Source organism: Oncorhynchus mykiss, chromosome 21 (genome assembly GCF_057628025.1).
Source record: "Oncorhynchus mykiss isolate SJ-2025 chromosome 21, ASM5762802v1, whole genome shotgun sequence".
Lineage (NCBI taxonomy): Eukaryota > Metazoa > Chordata > Actinopteri > Salmoniformes > Salmonidae > Oncorhynchus > Oncorhynchus mykiss.
The window spans coordinates 51494941-51517500 of NC_143042.1; the positions used below are offsets into that span (position 1 = coordinate 51494941).

General features: G+C 44.7%; 1 protein-coding gene across 1 annotated transcript in view; it reads right to left on the reverse strand.

Moving 5' to 3' along the window:
* Positions 1-10224: 10224 nt before the first annotated feature.
* Positions 10225-22560, reverse strand: part of arap2 (ArfGAP with RhoGAP domain, ankyrin repeat and PH domain 2) — a 230983-nt gene continuing 218647 nt past the window's right edge. Inside the window, exons 29-33 of the mRNA XM_036958269.2 lie at positions 20258-20340; positions 15612-15647; positions 15197-15260; positions 12718-12831; positions 10225-10674 (exon numbers count right to left, since the gene is read on the reverse strand). Of these exons, the coding sequence (XP_036814164.2) occupies positions 10312-10674; positions 12718-12831; positions 15197-15260; positions 15612-15647; positions 20258-20340 (660 nt within the window). The 3' untranslated portion in view covers positions 10225-10311. The remainder of the gene's footprint in view (positions 10675-12717; positions 12832-15196; positions 15261-15611; positions 15648-20257; positions 20341-22560) is intronic.

Sequence of the window (22560 nt, forward strand, 5' to 3'; positions counted from 1 at the left end):
GTTTGTGCTACCGGATGCACATTTCTGCTTGAAAAAGCTAGCCTTAGCTTTCCTAACTGCCTGTATATAGTGGTTCCTAACGTCCCTGAAAAGTTGCATATCACGGCGGCTGTCCAATGCTAATGCACAGGATGTTTTGATGTTGATGTTTTTGTGCTGGTCAAGGGCAGTCAGGTCTGGAGAGAACCAAGGGCTATATCTGTTCATGGTTCTGCATTTTTTGAATAGGGCATGCTTAACCAGGCATCCTCTACTGACGGGATGAGGTCAATATCCTTCCAGGTCGATTAGAAAGGTATTTTCGCTGTTTTAGGGAGCGATTGACAGTGATGGGGGGTGGTCGTTTGACCGCAGACCCATTACGGATGCAGGCAATGAGGCAGTGATCGCTGAGATCTTGGTTGAAAACAGCAGAGGTGTATTTGGAGGGCAAGTTGGTTAGGATGATATCTATGAGGTTGCCCATGTTTACAGATTTTGGGTTGTACCTGGTGGGTTCATTGACAATTTGTGTGAGATTGAGGGCATCAAGCTCAGATTGTAGGATGGCCGGGGTGTTATTAAGCATATCAGTTTAGGTCACCTAGAAGCACGAGCTCTGAGGATAGATGGGGGGGCAATCAATTCACATATGGTGTCAAGGGCACAGCTGGGGGCAGAGGGTGGTCTATAGCAAGCGGCAACAGTGAGAGCCTTGTTCCTGCAAAGATGGATTTTTAAAAGTAGAAGCTCAAATTGTTTGGGTACAGACGTAGATCGTAAGACCCTTAACTTTATATATCTTGCTCCTTTGCACCCCAGTATCTCTACTTGCACACCCATCTTCTGCACATCTATCACTCCGGTGTTTAAATGCTACATTGTAATTACTTCACCACCATGGCCTTACCTCCCTTATCCTACCTCATTTGCACACACTGTATATAGACTTTTTCTATTGTATTATTGACTGTATGTTTTGTTTATTCCATGTGTAACTCTGTGTTGTTGTTTGTGTCAAACTGCTTTGCTTTATCTTGGCCAGTTGTAGATGAGAACTTGTTCTCAACTAGCATACCTGGTTAAATAAAGGTGAAATAAAAAAAAACATGTGTGTCATTCAGAGGGTGAATGGGCAAAACAAAATATTTAAGTGCCTTTGAACAGGGTAGGGCAGTAAGTGACAGGCTTGCCAGTTTGTGTCAAGAACTGCAACGCTGCTGTTTTTAAAAAAAAATTTTACACCTAACAGTTTGCAGTGTGTTTCAAGAATGATCCACCACCCAAAGGACATCCAGCTGACTTGACACAACTGTGGGAAGCATTGTAGTCAACATATGCCAGCATCCCTGTGGAACGCTAGAGTCCATGCCCAGAGGAATTGAGGCTGTTCTGAGGGCAAAGGAGGGGGGGGGGGGGGTGTTGCAACTTAATATTAGGAAGGTGTTCATAATGTTTGGTAACCTCATTGTTTGTCACACAATGTCAACTCATTCACAATGTCAACTCCAGTTTGAATCACTTTCAGCTTTGAAGGCGCCAGGAGACAAATGGAATCTCATGAACCTTGCGGGAACATCTGTGGTGCGAGCTCGGGGTGTGTGCCGCTCTTTAAAATGCAAAGCATGGTCATCGATGTGGACAATGCCATAAATTGTGATTGAATCGTCACACTGTGCACCCACGCCAGCCAGTTGCCGACACATCTGAATCTCAGGGACGATTATGGTGACCCATGAACCAGTATCAGTATCTCTCGAACGCCTAGAAAGCCCAGATTCAAACTTCCATTCACCAGCTTGGCAAGCGTTATAATGTTGAAATTCCATGCTTGGTGATCAATGAAAGTATTTTGACATTATAATGCTTGTAGAGCTGGTGAACGGGAGTTTGAATCGGAGTGTTCTGGGCGTTAGACAGGTCTATAATGCACAGATGCTGGTTCAGGTGACCCACAACTATGGCACCCGGATGCCTCAATCACTGTTTGATCGGCCCAATCAAAAATGTTCCTTGTGATTCTCTCGGCCAATCAAATCACCTGGATGAGGTGTGTTGTGTTATCCGTAACACCAGTTATTATATCATCTTGAAGGTTGACATTTATTCAGGCTCAGAAAATCAGCAAGCCAACGTTTCTGAAGTCTATCTTCAACCTCAAACAGTATTTTTCTATTTTCAAAGGAGGATGATTTAACATTCTCATCACATTGTTTACTGACCTTCTCCATGGCGACTCGCCCTCGCAGCACATCATCAAAACCGCTATTTTATTGACAGCTATTTGATTGGACCAAATATCCAAGGTCTCCAATATTGACAGGCCATTACTGTTTAAATACTGTAATGCATTAATAATGAGCTATCGAGCTCTGTGATTGGTATGTCTCTGTTGCACAGGGACAGTATGTCAGTTATCAGGCTGTTCAAACACAGGGGAAAGACTCACACATACACACACACACACAACATACACACACTTTGAAGATTCCCACCATATAAAACTCTATGCATCTTTAATGAGCAAATGTTTGCGTCATTTACAATTGGCCACTTTTTCTAAATTAAGCTTTTGCTGTGTTGATAACACAATATAGGACAAACAATGCTAGAATGGGAGGTTGCCCTGGCTGGCCATAGTATTTCAGATTAATCACAAAATCTTTTGTGATAAATAAATGATGCCCTTGCTTTTGGAAATTAGCATCCAGATATCACTATCTGTGTCCTTGGGATGTGGTCGAAGATAAACACAAAGGCAATATGGGAAATGTGTACCGTGATCACAGGATCATTAAGCTGATCTCTTTCTCCTCTGGTGAAATGATCTGTGGTCACATTCCACCTCTGGAGTGGATTACTAGATGGAAATGATTGCAGGGTCCAGACGGATGTCTCTAATGATCAGCTCATGGATGTCTTTCAGAAGGCACCATGACAGCCTGGCCACCTCTCCTTAGCCACATGACAGCCTGGCCACCTCTCCTTAGCCCCGTGAAAGCCTGGCCACCTCCCCATCTCTCCTTAGCCCCAGGACAGCTTGGCTCCTCTCCTTAGCCCCAGGACAGCCTGGCCACCTCTCCTTCTCTCTAGCCCCGTGACAGCCTGGCCACCTCTCCTTAGCCCCATGACAGCCTGGCCACCTCTCCTTAGCCCCGTGACAGCCTGGCCACCTCTCCTTAGCCCCATTACAGCCTGGCCACCTCTCCTTAGCCCCATGACATCTTGGACACCTCTCCTTAACCCTGTGACAGCCTGGCCACCTCTCCTTAGCCCCAGGACAGCCTGGCCACCTCTCCTTAGCACCATGACAGCCTGGCCACCTCTCCTTAGCCCCATGACAGCTTGGCCACCTCTCCTTAGCCCCAGGACAGCCTGGCCACCTCTCCTTAGCCGCAGGAAAGCCTGGCCACCTCTCCTTAGCCCCACAACAGCCTGGCCACCTCTCCTTCTCTCTAGCCCCGTGACAGCCTGGCCACCTCTCCTTAGCCCCAAAACAGCCTGTCCACCGCTCCTTAGCCCCACGACAGCCTGGCCACCTCTCCTTAGCCCCAGGACAGCCTGGCCACCTCTCCTTAGCCCCGTGACAGCCTGGCCACCTCTCCATCTCTCTAGCCCCGTGACAGCCTGTCCACCTCTCCTGAGCCCCGTGACAGCCTGGCCACCTCTCCTTAGCCCTGTGACAGCCTGGCCACCTCTCCTTAGCCCCGCGACAGCCTGGCCACCTCTTCTTAGCCCATCACCCTAGCCCCACGACAGCAGGCCACCCCCGACCAAATCACCTTAGACCCAGGACAGCCTGGCAACCACCCCCTTCCCCCTCCCCTCCCCCCCATCACCCTAGCCCCATGACAGCATGGCCACCCCCGCCCTAATCATCCTAGCCCCATGACAGCCTGGCAACCGCCCCATCTCTCTAGCCCCATGACAGCCTGGCCAACCCCCCACCTCCCGCTCCCCACGACAGCCAGCCCCCCCCCCCCCCCCCCCCCATCTCTCTAGCCCCATGACAGTCTTTTTGGAACTGTAAATCTTAAGGGGGCACATTGCGGCTTGGCACACACGTCTTAGGAGCATATTGAGGGTGAACGTAGCCTGTCATGTCATCTGATTTGAAGGTGAGTTACTGTGTATTGTAATTGCTGTGTGGTAAATTGTGTTTGTGTGTGTGTGTGTGTGTGTGTGTGTGTGTGTGTGTGTGTGTGTGTGTGTGTGTGTGTGTGTGTGTGTGTGTGTGTGTGTGTGTGTGTGTGTGAATGTGAGAGAGTGTGTGTCTGTGTGTGTGTGTGTGAGCACACGTGTTTCCATCCTTCAGGCCTCCTCACCACAATAGTGACCAATGTCCAGACAGCACCATGGCAACACAGGGTTGGGGATTACTTTTAGGATTACTTTTGATGTCAGAAAGGATGTTTGCGAAATTTTTTATTTTGACACCTTTCTGTTTTCTCAATGACATTCAATTCAGTATTGAAAAAAGGTGCATGTTTAAGTTTGTTCCACCTGAGTGAGTCAGAGACCACTATGATGACACACCAACCAGAGACCACTATGATGACACACCAATCAGAGACCACTATGATGACACACCAAATGATGACCACCAATCAGAGACCACTATGATGACACACCAATCAGAGACCACTATGATGACACACCAAATGATGACCACCAATCAGAGACCACTATGATGACACACCAAATGATGACCACCAATCAGAGAGCACTATGATGACACACCAATCAGAGACCACTATGATGATACACCAATCAGAGACCACTATGATGACACACCAATCAGAGACCACTATGATGACACACCAAACGATGACCACCAATTAGAGACCACTATTTTGACACACCAAATGATGACCACCAATCAGAGACCACTATGTTGACACATCAAATAATGACCACCAATCAGAGACCACTATGTTGATACACCAAATGATGACCACCAATCAGAGACCACTATGATGACACACCAAATGATGACCACCAATCAGAGAGCACTATGATGATACACCAATCAGACAACCACTATGATGACACACCAATCAGAGACCACTATGATGACACACCAAACGATGACCACCAATCAGAGACCACTATGTTGACACAACAAATGATGACCACCAATCAGAGACCACTATGATGACACACCAATCAGAGACCACTATGATGACACAACAAATGATGACACACCAATCAGAGACCACTATGATGACACACCAAAAGCATTTGATGGATCCATTTTGTCTTCTAATGCCTCTTAAGGGTAAAGTCATCCAAAAGTAACTGAAAGTAATTACATTGCCGAGTTTAGATTACATTGCCGAGTTTGGGTAAATCCAAACCGATTACTACTTGGGACAGGAAACTAGTAACTAACAGATTACATTCAGGAAGCAACCTACCCAACCCTGTTGCTACATAAGTAGCAGTCATTCACATATCTTCTGACAACTTTCTCCATTTTACATTCCTCCACAGATTCTTCCGCTGCTCGCGCCCTAACTCGTCCAGGCCTCCGTGGTCTTATATCTTACAAAGCAGATAAATTATAACATCTGGATCTAACACAACATCCCCTGTACTCCGTAACTACAACCCCTCCAGTTAATTTAAACTCTTCTCACATGCAGTACAAGGGCTCATCATTTTGAAATAAAGGTCATCTCTTTTCTCTTTTCCCTGTCTCTCTCTTTCTCCCCCTCCCTTGCTCATCTCTCTCTCTCTTTCTACCCCTCCTTCGCTCATCTCTCTCTCTCTCTTTCTCTCTCTCCCTCGCTCATCTCTCTCTCTCTCTGTGTCTCTCTCTCTTTCTACCCCTCCCTCGCTCATCTCTCTCTCTCTCTTTCTCCCCCTCCCTCCCTCGCTCATCTCTGTCTCTCTCTCTCTCTCTCTGTGTCTCTCTCTTTCTCCCCCTCCCTCGCTCATCTCTCTCTCTCTGTGTCTCTCTCTCTCTCTCTTTATCCCCCTCCCTCATCTCACTCTCTTTCTCTGTGTCTCTCTCTCTCTTTCTCCCCCTCCCTCGCTCATCTCTCTCTCTGTGTCTCTCTCTCTTTCTCCCCCTCCCTCATCTCACTCTCTCTCTCTCTGTGTCTCTCTCTCTTTCTCCCCCTCCCTTGCTCATCTCTCTCTCTGTGTCTCTCTCTCTCTCTCTCTTTCCCCCATCTCTCTGTCTCTCTCTCTCTCTCTTTCTCCCCCATCTCTCTCTCTCTCTGTCTCTCTCTCTCTCTCCCCATCTCTCTCTCTCTCTCTCCCCCATCTCTCTCTCTCTCCCCCATCTCTCTCTCTCTCTGTCTCTCTCTCTCTCTCCCCCATCTCTCTCTCTCTCTTTCTCCCCCATCTCTCTTTCTCTCTCTGTCTCTCTCTTTCTCCCCCATCTCTCTCTCTCTTTCTCCCCCATCTCTCTCTCTCTCTCTCTCTCACTCTCTCCGTGTCAACATAGGTAACTGGTCCCTCTCCACCTCTGCTCAAAGCATCACTGCTGTAACATTACCGCCATACGCGACCTTTCTTGAGTGGCAAGGTCACAGCGGAGTTCATAATGATGCGTCACTAGCCTCATTCACTTAACTCTCTGCTGCCATATGGTGACCTTCCTGCAGTGAAAGCAAACGTGTGATGTGGATGGAGTGCTATTCTATTCCTACATAATGTGTGTGTGTGTGTGTGTGTGTGTGTGTGTGTGTGTGTGTGTGTGTGTGTGTGTGTGTGTGTGTGTGTGTGTGTGTGTGTGTGTGTGCGCGCCTCGGTGGCTTTGGTTAGCGCCCAGAGGTGCCCAGAGGCATAGAAGTGCAGAGGCAGGTGACAGACACAGTCACAAAGTCCCGGGAGCTAATCGTCTCTAATCGCCGAGCTCCACTTCAGTGCTGTTGAGTTGAAACAATGACATCTGGCTGTACTGGGAGTATAGAGGAGGCCACAAGGTTGGAACAATTGACAACAGATAGCTAAAGAGGCTTTAGTGTAATACAAGTGGTTTGGAATCAAAACAAACTGCGAATATAACAAAGACAGCTAGTGTATTTGAGAGGAGTGCTTGCAAGTAAGCATTTCCCTGAACTCTGTACACTACAATTAACTTTAATTTGATTTAGGACGAAATCATTTACAAAACAATCACGCTGTACAGAACCAGTGAGAAGCCAGTGTTATGAAATTACCGTCGTACAATAGCGCGATAACTTCAGCCCACATAATGAAATGAATATCTTAATGAAATGAATGTCACAGACCCAGTAAAATACAGGTATTTACACTGTGAGAACAAAAGGCATGTTATTAATAAGATATATTCAGACTATCAACACACAGTCATGATTAAAATAAAAAGATAATACGATGTTGAACAAAAGGACAATTGGCAGTTATGGTGTGGGGGGGGGGGGAAAATCAGAATAAAATGTCAAGATGAATTTTTTATGGAGAACCTGGGTGACAATTGTCTACAATGCATAAACATTTTTAGACTGAAATACATTATTCAATAAGGAGAGCGGATGACTTAAGATGCAGAGTTTATTTTTACATTTTACTACAATAAAAAAAGAACCCTTTGATGAGGTCTATGAATAAAACAACGACAGGAAAAAAAGTTGGGGGCGTTTTTTTTTTTTTTTTGGGGGGGGGGGGGGGGGTCTTTTTTGAATGGGTTCAAATCCCATTTGGGAAAAGCATATGCCCTGGCACTCAAACGATATAACAGATATTTGAATAAGAATTGGTCGGTATTCATATATATATATATATTTTTTTCAAATCAAGTCGTTTGTGAAGGAAATACTACGTAATTAAATATACTGTACATATCGAATACTATGGGTTAACAGTGTCCCCCATTTCCTAATATGCATAAAATATACAGTACAGTATTTTATACACAAATACAGTCAAAGAACAGAACATACAATGTGCAGTGTATTATACAACTGTACAATATAAAAATGTAGTATGTAGTATGTAGTATGTAGTATGTAGCATGTAGTATGTAGCATGTAGCATGTAGTATGTAGCATGTAGTATGTAGCATGTAGCATGTAGCATGTAGCACGTAGTATGTAGCATGTAGCATGTAGCATGTAGTATGTAGCATGTAGTATGTAGCATGTAGCACGTAGTATGTAGCATGTAGTATGTAGCATGTAGTATGTAGCATGTAGCACGTAGTATGTAGTATGTAGCATGTAGCATGTAGTATGTAGTATGTAGCATGTAGTATGTAGCATGTAGCATGTAGTATGTAGCACGTAGTATGTAGTATGTAGTATGTAGCATGTAGTATGTACTATGCAGCATGTAGTATGTAGCCTGTAATGTGTAGCATGTAGTATGTAGTATGTAGCATGTAGCATGTAGTATGTAGCATGTAGTATGTAGTATGTAGTATGTAGCATGTAGCACGTAGTATGTTGTATGCAGCATGTAGTATGTAGTATGTAGCATGTAGTATGTAGCATGTAGTATGTTGCATGTAATGTGTAGCATGTAGTATGTAGCATGTAGCATGTAGCATGTAGTATGTAGTATGTAGTATGTAGTATGTAGCATGTAGTATGTTGTATGTAGCATGTAGTATGTAGCATGTAGTATGTAGCATGTAGTATGTAGCATGTCGCATGTAGCATGTAGCATGTAGTATGTCACCAGGAAATACAATTTGTAATGCAATAACAGAATAGATACAGTACATTCCTTTGGAGAAGATATTCCTTGTCAATCAATATTAATCATATCATATCAATATTGAATTTTAACGAAAGCCAGAAAGGTATAGCATAGGTAACGGTGTAGAAATGTATCTGGACATGCTCGAGAACTGTTATAAATGACTGTGTTAGTGTGTTGGTCGGCCTGGACTTTCCCATGATATGTCCATCAATAGCACTTGGACCTGTTTTCCACTCCAAACTCTATTTCCCTCCTGGAAAACAGGTCCAAGTGTCCCTCTTGAAGAGAATGACAACTTGTTTATTCACGTTTTTTTTTTAAGTTTCTCCCTTTGTCTCTCTTTCACTCTCGCTCAGTCTTTCTGTCTCATTTAGTCTTTCTGTCTCACTCAGTCTTTCTGTCTCGCTCAGTCTTTCTGTCTCACTCAGTCTTTCTGTCTCGCTCAGTCTTTCTGTCTCATTTAGTCTTTCTGTCTCACTCAGTCTTTCACTCTCGCTCAGTCTTTCTGTCTCACTCAGTCTTTCTGTCTCGCTCAGTCTTTCTGTCTCACTCAGTCTTTCTGTCTCATTTAGTCTTTCTGTCTCACTCAGTCTTTCTGTCTCGCTCAGTCTTTCTGTCTCACTCAGTCTTTCTGTCTCACTCAGTCTTTCACTCTCACTCAGTCTTTCTGTCTCACTCAGTCTTTCTGTCTCACTCACTTTCTGTCTCGCTCAGTCTTTCTGTCTCGCTCCGTCTCTGTCTCGCTCAGTCTTTCTGTCTCACTCAGTCTTTCTGTCTCACTCAGTCTTTCTGTCTCACTCAGTCTTTCTGTCTCGCTCAGTCTTTCTGTCTCGCTCAGTCTTTTTGTCTTACTCAGTCTTTCTGTATCACTCAGTCTTTCACTCTCACTCAGTCTTTCACTCTCACTCAGTCTTTCTGTCTCACTCAGTCTTTCTGTCTCACTCAGTCTTTCTGTCTCACTCAGTCTTTCACTCTCACTCAGTCTTTCACTCTCACTCAGTCTTTCTGTCTCACTCAGTCTTTCTGTCTCACTCAGTCTTTCTGTCTCACTCAGTCTTTCTGTCTCACTCAGTCTTTCTGTCTCGCTCAGTCTTTCTGTCTCACTCAGTCTTTCTGTCTCACTCAGTCTTTCTGTCTCACTCAGTCTTTCTGTCTCGCTCAGTCTTTCTATCTCACTCAGTATTTCTGTCTCACTCAGTCTTTCTGTCTCACTCAGTCTTTCTGTCTCACTCAGTCTTTCTGTCTCGCTCAGTCTTTCTGTCTCATTTAGTCTTTCTGTCTCACTCAGTCTTTCTGTCTCACTCAGTCTTTCTGTCTCACTCAGTCTTTCTGTCTCACTCAGTCTTTCTGTCTCGCTCAGTCTTTCTGTCTCACTCAGTCTTTCTGTCTCACTCAGTCTTTCTGTCTCACTCAGTCTTTCTGTCTCACTCAGTCTTTCTGTCTCATTTAGTCTTTCTGTCTCACTCAGTCTTTCTGTCTCACTCAGTCTTTCTGTCTCATTCAGTCTTTCTGTCTCACTCAGTCTTTCTGTCTCAATGTCGCTCTGTTTTTCATTCAAATCATCTTCCATTCCCTTTCTTTCTTGCACTTTCTTTTTCTCAGCCTCAACTTTACATTTTCATCTTTTTCTTTTCTCTGGGCTTCTCTATCTCTCCATCAGCTCTTCTCCTCCTTGGCGCTTCGGCCAGTCTTATTCAGCACAGAGTTAAGTTCGTTGAGGAGGTTGGGGGGCATTAGACCCCCCTCTCCAATCAGAACGGGCCTCCTGTTTGGGTTCTTGACGCCACTCTGAGGGGCTTGGGGCTCTGGGTGTGGAGAGGGACATCGCTGAGGCTGGATCACCCCCGCTGAAACATTTCTCTGACCAGTCCCGGGGGACACGAGTCGGTCCTTCTGCTTCAAGCAATTAGCCACTATGGCTGTTTTGTGCCGGAGACTGACACAATCTTCGCTATTCCTTGTTTTCTCATCTTCACTGGGAGGTGTGCCGATGTTTAGGGACAGCTTTCTGCATGACGGCTACGGAAGGGAGAGGTAGAGAAAGGGTTCATTTCTTGAACATACCTTCGGAAAGTTTTCAGACACCTTGATTTTTTTAGGTTACAGCCTTATTATAACATTTATTATATATGTTCCCCCCTTATCAATCTACACACAATACCCCATAATGACATCACAATACCCCATAATGACATCACAATACCCCATAATGACATCACAATACCCCATAATGACATCACAATACCCCATAATGACATCACAATACCCCATAATGACATCACAATACCCCATAATGACATCACAATACCCCATAATGACATCACAATACCCCATAATGACATCACAATACTCCATAATGACATCACAATACCCCATAATGACAAAGGATCAAACTGGTTTTTAGACATTTTTGCAAAGAAAATGTAATACAACTGAAATATTACATTTAAGTATTTAGACCCTTTATTCCAAACTTTGTTGAAGCACATTTGACAGCCTCGAGTCTTCTTGGGTATGACGCTACAAGCATGGCACACCTGTATTTGGGGAGTTTCTCCCATTCTTCTCTACTGATCCGCTCAAACTCTGTCAGGTTGGATGGGGAGCGTTGCTGCACAGCTATTTTCAGGTCTCTCCAGAGATGTTTGATCAGGTTCAAGTCCTGGCTCTGGCTGGGCCACTCAAGGCCATTCAGAGACTTGTCCCGAAGCCACTCCTCCGTTGTCTTGGCTGAGTGCTTAGGGTCATTGTCCTGTTGGAAGGTCAACATTTGCCCCAGTCTGAGGTCCTGAGCGCTCTGGAGCAGGTTTTCATCAATGATCTCTGTGTACTTTGCTCCATTCATCTTTGCCTCCCTCCTAATTAGCCTCCCAGCCCCTGCCGCTGAAAAACATCCCCACAGCATGATGCTGCCACCACCATGCTTCACTGTAGGGATGGTTCAGGGTTCCACCAGACGTGATGCTTGGCATTCAAGCCAAAGAGTTCAATCTTGGTTTCATCAAACCAGAGAATTGTGTTCCTCGTGGTTTGAGAGTTTTTAGGTGCCTTTTGGCAAACTCCAAGCGGGCTGTCATGTGTCTTTTACTGAGGAGTGGCTTCTGTCTGGACACTCTACCATAAAGGCCTGATTGGTGGAGTGCAGGGATGGTTTTCCTTCTGGAAGCTTCTCTCATCTCAACAGAGGAACTCTAGAGCTCTGTCAGAGTGACCATCGGGTTAACGGTCACCTCCCTGACCAAGGCCCTTCTCCCCTGATTTCTCAGTTTAGCCGGGAGGCCAGCTCTAGGAAGAGTCTTGGAGGTTCCAAATTTCTTCCATTATAGAATGATGGAGGCCACTGTGTTCTTGAGGATGATCAATGGAAACAGGATGCACCTGAGCTTAATTTCAAGTCTCATAGCAAAGAGTCTGAATACTTATGTAAATAAGCTATTTCTGTTTTTTATTTCAAATAAATGTGCAAAAAATATCCAAAAATCTGTTTTCGCTTTGTCATTATGGGGTATTGTTATGTCATTATGGGGTATTGTGATGTCATTATGGGGTATTGTGATGTCATTATGGGGTATTGTGATGTCATTATGGGGTATTGTGATGTCATTATGGGGTATTGTGATGTCATTATGGGGTATTGTGATGTCATCATGGGGTATTGTGACGTCATTATGGGGTATTGTGATGTCATTATGGGGTATTGTGATGTCATTATGGGGTATCGTGATGTCATTATGGGGTATTGTGATGTCATTATGGGGTATTATGTCTAGATTGCTTAGGATATTTTTTTCTATAATCCATTTTAGAATAAGGATGTAACGTAACTAAATGTGGAAAAAAGACAAGGGGTCTGAATAATGTCAGAAGGCACTGTAAATAAAGTAATCTACTGTCTCATGATATGATAAGCTCTTATCTGTAAGAGTTCAGCTTACACAACTATTCATAGAGCTAAAGGATGGGTGATCAACAACCAAGTCAAGTGTATTGGCTTGGATTCACTTCCTGACTAAATTATGCGTAGGCTTGAATTCATGGTGAAGAGACGATATGGAGACTTACGTTTTTGCTGGTTTTGTGTTTCGTGTTCTGTGGACTGGGCTGGGCTGCTGACATGCTTTCATGAACTGCAGGTTTGCTGTGATCTCTGCTCTTTGACCAGAGGTCTCCTCCATGCTGACGACACAGACACTCATTAGTCAATACACTGTTCTATGTCTATGGTGATACACTTCCTATAAGTAGTTTCTGCAACCATTTTTGAAACTATGACATTACAAGTACGACAAAACAAATTCATGGACATTCTTTGTTCAGTATGAGTCCACTTGGAGACGTTGGAGAAAGCGCAACAGTTTATGATTTAAAAAAAAAAATGACTACACCTAACAATTTAACAATTGTCCATGATCTTCAGCAATATCAGGTAGTGTTGCTGCCGTTGTCTCTCTGGAACTTTCTCTGAGTATGTTTTTAAAGGCAGCGATACTGAGCCACCGGTTAGGGTGGAGAGAGTTGAGAGTCGCAGGGTGATGACCCGGTGTTCCTGACAAAAAAATCCTGACCGCGCTTGCTCGTACTAAACTTTAATGACTTGTCCACTTCCTGGTCACAGGTTGACCTGAGATACCTCTTGAACTCTTTTCATCTCCTCATTTAATTTGTGCTGGAAAGTGTGCATGGACCTTTTGTATCTCTCCACCACTCCCCAAAACAAAAAGAAACTAGACTTCCTTTTGCCAGTTGCTATGGAAACACTTTCCGAAAGCCAAATGCCTGCTAAAAGGTAAGAGGAAAGAAAGTGAGAATAGGTATTCTCTCTCTCTCTCTCTCTCCCTCGCTGTCTCTCTCGCTGTCTCTCTTGCTGTCTCTCTCGCTGTCTCTCTCTCTCTCTCTCGCTGTCTCTCTCTCTCTCTCGCTGTCTCTCTCTCGCTGTCTCTCTCTCACTCGCTGTCTCTCTCTCTCTCGCTCTCTCTCGCTCTCTCTCTCTCTCTCTCTCTGTTTCTCTCTCTCTCGCTGTCTCTATCTCTCTCCCTCTCTCTCTCTCTCTCGCTGTCTCTCTCTCTCTCTCTCTCTCTCACTGTCTCTCTCTCTCTCTCTGTTTCTCTCTCTCTCGCTGTCTCTATCTCTCTCCCTCTCTCTCTCTCTCTCTCTCTCTCTCGCTGTCTCTCTCTCTCTCTCTCTCATTTTCTATCCTTCTCACAAGTCTTAGAAGCTTTGAGAGGAGTCTACTACTTTTAGCCTGCTATACCCTGCTATAGATTTAGTTGTTTAGGGACTGACTCTGAGAGCTGAGAGTAGGGAAAAGTCACTGTTGCTCACGCTCTAGCAAACGCTCTAGCCAAAAATATGGCCTTCCACTTTAGGTCTGTCTTTTACTGACAGACCTAAAGTAAATCGCTAAAGACTAGGTCTTACATGAAGTACCTGTGACAAACAACAAGCACAGTTGATGGTTGTAGAGTCGGCAACGAGACGACAACGCACAAATAGGGCAATGGAAAACTAAGATTTCTCTTTGTGTATCTATGAGATGCACTGATGCACTTTTCAGAATAGTAAGGATGAGTGCTGATGAATTTGCGACATTTAAAAAGCTACATTTTCTCATAGCAATAACGAAATAGTCTCGCTTTTGTTTTTGTCTTGTAATTAAAAAAACTAAAATGAGACTGAAAATTACCCTCCCGAACTCTCCCTGAAGAAGAGAGAGAGAGAGAGAGAGCGCGAGAGAGAGAGAGAGCGCGAGAGAGAGAGAGAAAGCGAGAGAGAGAGAGAAAGAGAGAGAGAGAGAGAGAAAACAACAACAATTGAACGAGAAAAAGGAGAGTGATGTTCTCTCGCTCATCTGCAACATCTGTAGCTTCTCTCCTCTTTGCATTATTTATGGCGGCTGTGCGCTGTCAGCCACTGACACAAACAACACTTAGCTAAATCTGCTGTAGATGTAGGTACTGTAGTGTTCTGCTCACCAATGTGATGGCTACAATCTCCCTGACCTTATTCCAGTGGCTGAGAATGTTGCAGATAATGTGATTTATGTTATCGCTGAGTGACCTCGAAAACTTCACAGCACTTCCCCTTATTTATGTATTGTATTTCGTGTTAGTCCCCATCTTTTTGGGGGGAGGTTACAATGGAAAATGATGAACAATGATATGGGAGTGTAAATATGATTTATGGTTTAAAGATGCAGTTTTTCCTGAGTGTTAATCAACCAATTTTTCACGGGAATGAGCAATGGCGACAGGAGAGGACCAACAAACCATTCTCAATATGTATCATTGTCTTTCGTTCAAGGATTATTACGTTTTCATACACTTGGTGGAAAGAGACCGTACAAGGAAACAACATCCGTGGATCCAGCTCTTACAGTAGTACGTGCATCAGGAGTGATCGTTCTATGTCAGACGTGTTCTCCTTACACCATTTCAACAAGCTGATTGGTCAATGCTTATATAATCGATAGAACATAGTGAAACACCGACCATGTTGAACACAACCTTTATTTCCTGAGATGTTTCCCGAACCGTGAAAATACCTTCATCGTGATGATGTCAGTCACCCAGTCTATTTGAGACTCCTCCCCCTCGCAGCAGAAATGCCTGTGGATCAGAAAACAATAGTAGATATAAATTACCCCTTAACCACTGACCTAGGGTCAGATTTTTACTAGACTGCCTAATGGTAAAGGATATGCATACGAGGTTAAGATCTGATCCTGGATCTGTGGTTGAAGAGGCACAACGTCCAATACCCTAACACTGGTGTGGGGCTGAGGGAAAATAATGGCCTCATTCTTAACAGTGAAAAACATCTGATTAATCAAATCTGGTGGAGAAATCATACGGTCTTCAATTTCTTATTTTTGTTCTGTCAAACTTTGATAAAAACGACAGAAGAGGAGGGTGAAGGTTTTGAATTATTTAAATTGAAAAGCAGTGAAAAGCACTCACCATTGCTGTTTGTCTGTGTAGACGGTGAAACCCCAGCTATTAAAGGAAAGGGAGAAGATGGTTTAAACGTCGCTTTTCTGCAAACTGGTGACCCGCACTCTGATGAAAAGTTGTTTTCGCATCTCGCACGTCAAGTCAAAAGGAAACAAGACGATGCCCTAACCCTAACCTCTGACCCTAACCCTAACCCTAACCTCTGAACTCGGATGATCAGAAAACATCTTAGGGGGAAAAAGTATACTACCATCAATATATTTATGATCGTCCTTTCAAATACAGACAAACACAATGTTCTTTATTATGTTTAGCCCTCATGCTAGGAGTCAAGGTGTACCCCCCCCCCCCCTCGACACACACACACACACACACACACACACACACACACACACACAGGTCTGTGGCTACAAGGTTAGGTCAGTGATAGAACAGATAGAAAACCAAGGAGATGAGGAGGAGACAAAGCCTGTATGTAAACCCCCTGCTAGCTAACCCATCCAACCTCCCCCAAGCCTGTATTCAATCTAAACCCCCTGCTAGCTAACCCATCCAACCTCCCCCAAGCCTGTATCATATCTAAACCCCCTGCTAGCTAACCCATCCAACCTCCCCCAAGCCTGTATCCTATCTAAACTCCCTGCTAGCTAACCCATCCAACCTCCTCCAAGCCTGTATTCTATCTAAACTCCCTGCTAGGTAACCCCTCCAACCTCCCCCAAGCCTGTATTATATCTAAATTCCCTGCTAGCTAACCCATCCAACCTCCCCCAAGCCTGTATCCTATCTAAACCCCCTGCTAGCTAACATATCCAACCTCCTCCAAGCCTGTATCCTATCTAAACTCCCTGCTAGCTAACCCATCCAACCTCCCCCAAGCCTGTATCCTATCTAAACCCCCTGCTAGCTAACCCATCCAACCTCCTCCAAGCCTGTATTCTATCTAAACTCCCTGCTAGCTAACCCATCCAACCTCCTCCAAGCCTGTATTCTATCTAAACTCCCTGCTAGGTAACCCCTCCAACCTCCCCCAAGCCTGTAATTCTATGTAAACTCCCTGCTAGCTAACCCATCCAACCTCCCCCAAGCCTGTATCCTATCTAAACCCCCTGCTAGCTAACATATCCAACCTCCTCCAAGCCTGTATCCTATCTAAACTCCCTGCTAGCTAACCCATCCAACCTCCCCCAAGCCTGTATCCTATCTAAACCCCCTGCTAGCTAACCCATCCAACCTCCCCCAAGCCTGTATCCTATCTAAACCCCCTGCTAGCTAACCCATCCAACCTCCCCCAAGCCTGTATTCTATCTAAACTCCCTGCTAGCTAACCCATCCAACCTCCCCCAAGCCTGTATCCTATATAAACCCCCTGCTAGCTAACCCATCCAACCTCCCCCAAGCCTGTATCCTATCTAAACCACATGCTAGCTAACACATCCAACCTCCCCAAAAGCCTGTATCCTTTCTAAACCCCCTGCTAGCTAACCCATCCAACCTCCCCCAAGCCTGTATCCTATCTAAACCCCCTGCTAGCTAACCCATCCAACCTCCCCCAAGCATGTATCCTTTCTAAACCCCCTGCTAGCTAACACATCCAACCTCCTCCAAGCCTGCATCCTATCTAAAACCTCTGGTAGCTAACACATCCAACCTCCCCCAAGCATGTATCCTTTCTAAACCCCCTGCTAGCTAACACATCCAACCTCCTCCAAGCCTGTATTATATCTAAACCCCCTGCTAGCTAACCCAGCCCATTCAACCTCCTCCAAGCCTGTACCCTATCTAAACTCCCTGCTAGCTAACCAAGCCCATTCAACCTCCTCCAAGCCTGTATTCTATCTAAACTCCCTGCTAGCTAACCCATCCAACCTCCTCCGAGCTTGTAGCCTATCTAAACCCCCTGCTTGCTAACCCAGCCCATTCAACCTCCTCCAAGCCTGTATCCTATCTAAACTCCCTGCTAGCTAATCCATCCAACCTCCTCCGAGCTTGTAGCCTATCTAAACCCACTGCTTGCTAACACAGCCCATTCAACCTCATCCAAGCCCTTTGTCAGGTCGGCCTGTTCTTAATTATGTGGTTTAGTCTCTTTCCGTCTCTTCGACTCTCTCTATTCCTCCCAGCCTCTCTCTCTCTCTCTTCAACTCCCTCCATTCCTCCTTCTCTTTCTCTTTGACTCACACCATTCCTCCCAGTCTCTCTCTTGCTGTCACCTTAACTCCATCCATTCCTCCCAGACTCTCTCTCTTTCTCTTTCTTTGACTCCCTCCATTCCTCCCAGTCTCTCTGACTCCCTCCATTCCTCCCAGCCTCTCGCTCTCTTTGACTCCCTCCATCCTGTCTTTCTAACTTTCTCTTTGACTCCCTCCAATCCTCCCAGCCTCTCTCTCTCTTTGACTCCCTCCATTCCTACCAGTCTCTCTGACTCCCTCCATTCCTCCCAGTCCCTCTTTGACTCCCTCCATTCCTCCCAGTCTCTCTGACTCCCTCCATTCCTCCCAGTCCCTCTTTGACTCCCTCCAATCCTCCCAGCCTCTCTCTCTCTTTGACTCCCTCCATTCCTACCAGTCTCTCTTTGACTCCCTCCATTCCTCCCAGTCTCTCTGACTCCCTCCATTCCTCCCAGTCCCTCTTTGACTCCCTCCATTCCTCCCAGTCTCTCTGACTCCCTCCATTCCTCCCAGTCTCTCTGACTCCCTCCATTCCTCCCAGACTCTCTCTCTTTCTCTCTCTTTGACTCCCTCCATTCCTCCCAGTCTCTCTCTCTTGCTGTCTCGTTAACTCCATCCATTCCTCCCAGACTCTCTCTCTTTCTCTTTCTTTGACTCCCTCCATTCCTCCCAGTCTCTGACTCCCTCCATTCCTCCCAGTCTCTCTGACTCCCTCCATTCCTCCCAGTCTCTCTGACTCCCTCCATTCCTCCCAGTCTCTATTTGACTCCCTCCATTCCTCCCAGTCTCTCTCTCTCGCTGTCTCTCTGACTCCCTCCATTCCTCCCACCCTCTCTCTCTCTTTCTCTCTCTTTGACTCCCTCCATTCCTCCCAGACTCGCTCTCTTTTTCTCTCTTTGACTCCCTCCATTCGTCCCAGACTCTCTCTCTTTCTCTCTCTTTGACTTCCTCCATTCCTCCCAGTCTCTCTTTGACTCCCTCCATTCCTCCCAGTCTCTCTGACTCCCTCCATTCCTCCCAGTCTCTCTGACTCCCTCCATTCCTCCCAGACTCTCTCTCTTTCTTTGACATCCTCCATTCCTCCCAGTCTCTCTGACTCCCTCCATTCCTCCCAGTCCCTCTTTGACTCCCTCCATTACTCCCAGTCTCTCTTTGACTCCCTCCATTCCTCCCAGCCTCTCTGACTCCCTCCATTCCTCCCAGTCTCTCTGACTCCCTCCATTCCTCCCAGTCTCTCTGACTCCCTCCATTCCTCCCAGTCTCTCTTTGACTCCCTCCATTCCTCCCAGTCTCTCTGACTCCCTCCATTCCTCCCAGTCTCTCTGACTCCCTCCATTCCTCCCAGTCTCTCTTTGACTCCCCCCATTCCTCCCAGTTTCTCTGACTCCCTCCATTCCTCCCAGTCTCTCTTTGACTCCCTCCATTCCTCCCAGTCTCTCTGACTCCCTCCATTCCTCCCAGTCTCTCTTTGACTCCCTCCATTCCTCCCAGTCTCTCTGACTCCCTCCATTCCTCCCAGTCTCTCTCTCTCTCTGTCTCTCTGACTCCCTCCATTCCTCCCAGCCTCTCTGACTCCCTCCATTCCTCCCAGTCTCTCTGACTCCCTCCATTCCTCCCAGTCTCTCTCTCTCTCTCTGACTCTCTCCATTCCTCCCAGCCTCTCTCTCTTTCTCTGACTCCCTCCATTCCTCCTAGTCTCTCTTTGACTCCCTCCATTCCTCCCAGCCTCTCTCTCTCTTTGACTCCCTCCATTCCTCCCAAAAATTATCAGAAATGTTAATTGGGTAACATGAAACATTGGGTTGGCTTTTTAATTGGGTAACATGAAACATTGGGTTGGCTTGTGCCTTCTTCTCCTTCTTATGCCCACAAAAATGCAGCTGGCTTGACATGAGTTATAAATTACAATAATACAAGATTAGGAAAATAAAATAAAGTGGCAGCAATATTTCTCCATTCGGAGGAAGCTGGCCAAAAATTGGTACTGTGTAATGATCAGGCTTTTTAATCAGCTTCTTGATATGCCACACCTGTCAGGTGGATGGATTATCTTGGCAAAGAATAAATGCTCACTAACAGGGATATAAAGAAATTTGAGCAACAAATTTCAGAGAAATAAACTTTTTGTGAGTATGGAACTTTTCTGGGATTTCTTATTTCAGCTCATGAAACATCGGACCAACACTTCACATGTTGCGTTTATATTTTTGTCCAGTGTACATTTAATCAATGGTGTTATTGTGAGGGTGTTAGGAGTGGTTTGGATAGCCTTGATGTTGAGGCACTCGGAACAGAAAGAGAAGGCGTTACATATTTTCGGAGATGAGGAACTCACATCATGAGAGACAAAATAACACAGTAAAGAAGATATTAATATAGGTATTGAAGACCGGTATTAATAATGATGAATCTCTTAATAACACTTAGATATATTATTTACACTTTGATAAGGTATATGTGATAAGTATCAGTGATATTTACCTGGTGGGTGGTTTGAGCTTCTTCTTCAGTCCTAGGTAACACTTGACTAACTTCAGTGGGACCTCTCTCTCTGGCTTAGTGCTCTTGGACAAACAGGAAGTCAGTCAGACAAGGGAAGCAGGCCGTTTCAAGCAATCCAAATAGCAAGAGCATTTTTTTTTGCAAAAGTGTCATGACTGACAGACTACCTGTCGGGGTCTCAAAAAGACAGGCAGTCCAAACATACGCTTTCCAAAAACAATCACTACCAGAGAATAATTGGATGGAGGAAAATATTGATAGTTACATATCGCAATATTATTTTTGGACGAGATAGTAGCGATAATTGACTCCAATAGTAGATAATAAATAAATAAATAAAGACAAATGAACCATTTTTTTAAAATTTAATTTTGCTATTGTAAGTATCGTTAGCTTGCGCTAGTCAGCTGTACCTGCACCAAACATCCTGTATTTTTCATCCTATTGGTTGTTCTCCAACTTCTTTTTAAATAGTGAGCCAACGTGTTTTCGGCACTTTAATTTCCGACTGATCAAAATGAATTTGTGACTCGTTTCAGGAGACTAGACACTCTTTGTGTCTCTCTCTGTGTGTCTCTTTCTGTGTCTCTATAAATGTCTCTCTCTCTGTGTGTCTCTCTGTTTGTGTGTGTCTCTCTCTCTCTCTGTGTGTCTCTCTGTGTGTGTGTGTGTCTCTTTCTGTGTGTGTCTCTCTGTGTGTGTCTCTCTCTGTGTGTGTCTTTCTCTCTGTATGTCTCTCTCTTTCTGTGTGTCTCTCTCTCAATGCGTGTCTCTGCACATCACTACATCACAGGAGATACTTCACAGGATTTGAACATGAACATGTTTTTTAATCAGAATGTGTTTTGGAACAGAAATGCCTTCTGGAACATGTGAACTTTAATTTGCCTTAATAACAAACTTGAATTACATCCATAAATACAAATAACATTGTTCAATTACGTTGCTAGTTGGTTTAGCCATGGAAAACGGCAGGAACATTCCCGCTAGCTATGATTGGCTGAGATAATGGATGGGCTGGACATGCCGGGAGATTAATTTGGATTGGTCTACCATGTAGCATGCTTCTATCTATAAGGTGAGCTGTTCAGTATGCGTTGACAGTCCTTTTTACTGTGCCGATTTTGAAAGATATGACGTTAGCCATCGAGAACTACAAAAACTATTGATCAGTTGGAAAAGGGGATGGGCTACATTCTGCGCACGCCATGGGTAATGTAAACCTTGACAGAATGCTGGCCAAACGAGATGTAGTTACAAACAAAACAGAGTTAAATGGTTCCAGTCTGTCGTGACGCATTCACCCATGTATACGGATGAGAGTCTAGCTACATTTTCAGATATTATTTTCGAATTTTTGTTGGGAAGTTATTTTTATTTCAAGTTAAAGCGTAACACTAGTTAGCGAACAAATGTTAGCTTGCTGGTTGGCTAGCTAAAGTTGCATGTATGATCTTTGTATTAATATCATTAGAATCTTGAAATTCATTTGCATTGCTAGTTATAGCCTAATGTTAGATAGCTAACATTGAACCTAGCTTTTTAGCTTTAGCTACCTGCAGATTCATACTACAGCTATGACAATGTTTGTATAGTGGCATGCAAAAGTATTCACCTCCCTTGGCATTTTTCCTATTTTGTTGCCTTACAACCTGGAATTAAAATAGATTTTTGGGGGGGTTGTATTATTTCATTTAAACAACATGTCTACCACTTTGAAGATGCAAAATATTTTTTATTGTGGAACAAACAAGAAATAAGACAAAAAAACAGAAAACTTGAGCGTGCACAACTATTCACCCCCCCAAAGTGAATACCTTGTAGAGCCACCTTTTGCAGCAATTACAGCTGCAAGTCTCTTGGGTATGTCTCTATAAGCTTGGAACATCTAGCCACTGGTATTTCTGCCCATTGTTCAAGGCGAAACTGCTCCAGCTCCTTCAAGTTGGATGGGTTCTGCTGGTGTACAGAAATATTGAAGTCATACTACAGATTCTCAATTGGATTGAGGTCTGGGCTTTGACTAGGCCATTCCAAAACCTTGATATGGTTCCTCTTAAAAACCACTCAAGTGTTGCATTAGCAGTATGCTTAGGGTCATTGTCCTGCTGGAAGATTAACCTCCGCACCAGTCTCAAATCTCTGGAAGACTGAAACAGGTTTCCCTCAAGAATTTCCCTGTATTTAGCGCCATCCATCATTCCTTCAATTCTGAGCAGTTTTCTAGTCCCTGCCGATGAAAAACTTCCCCACAGCATGATGTTTCCACCACCATGCTTCAC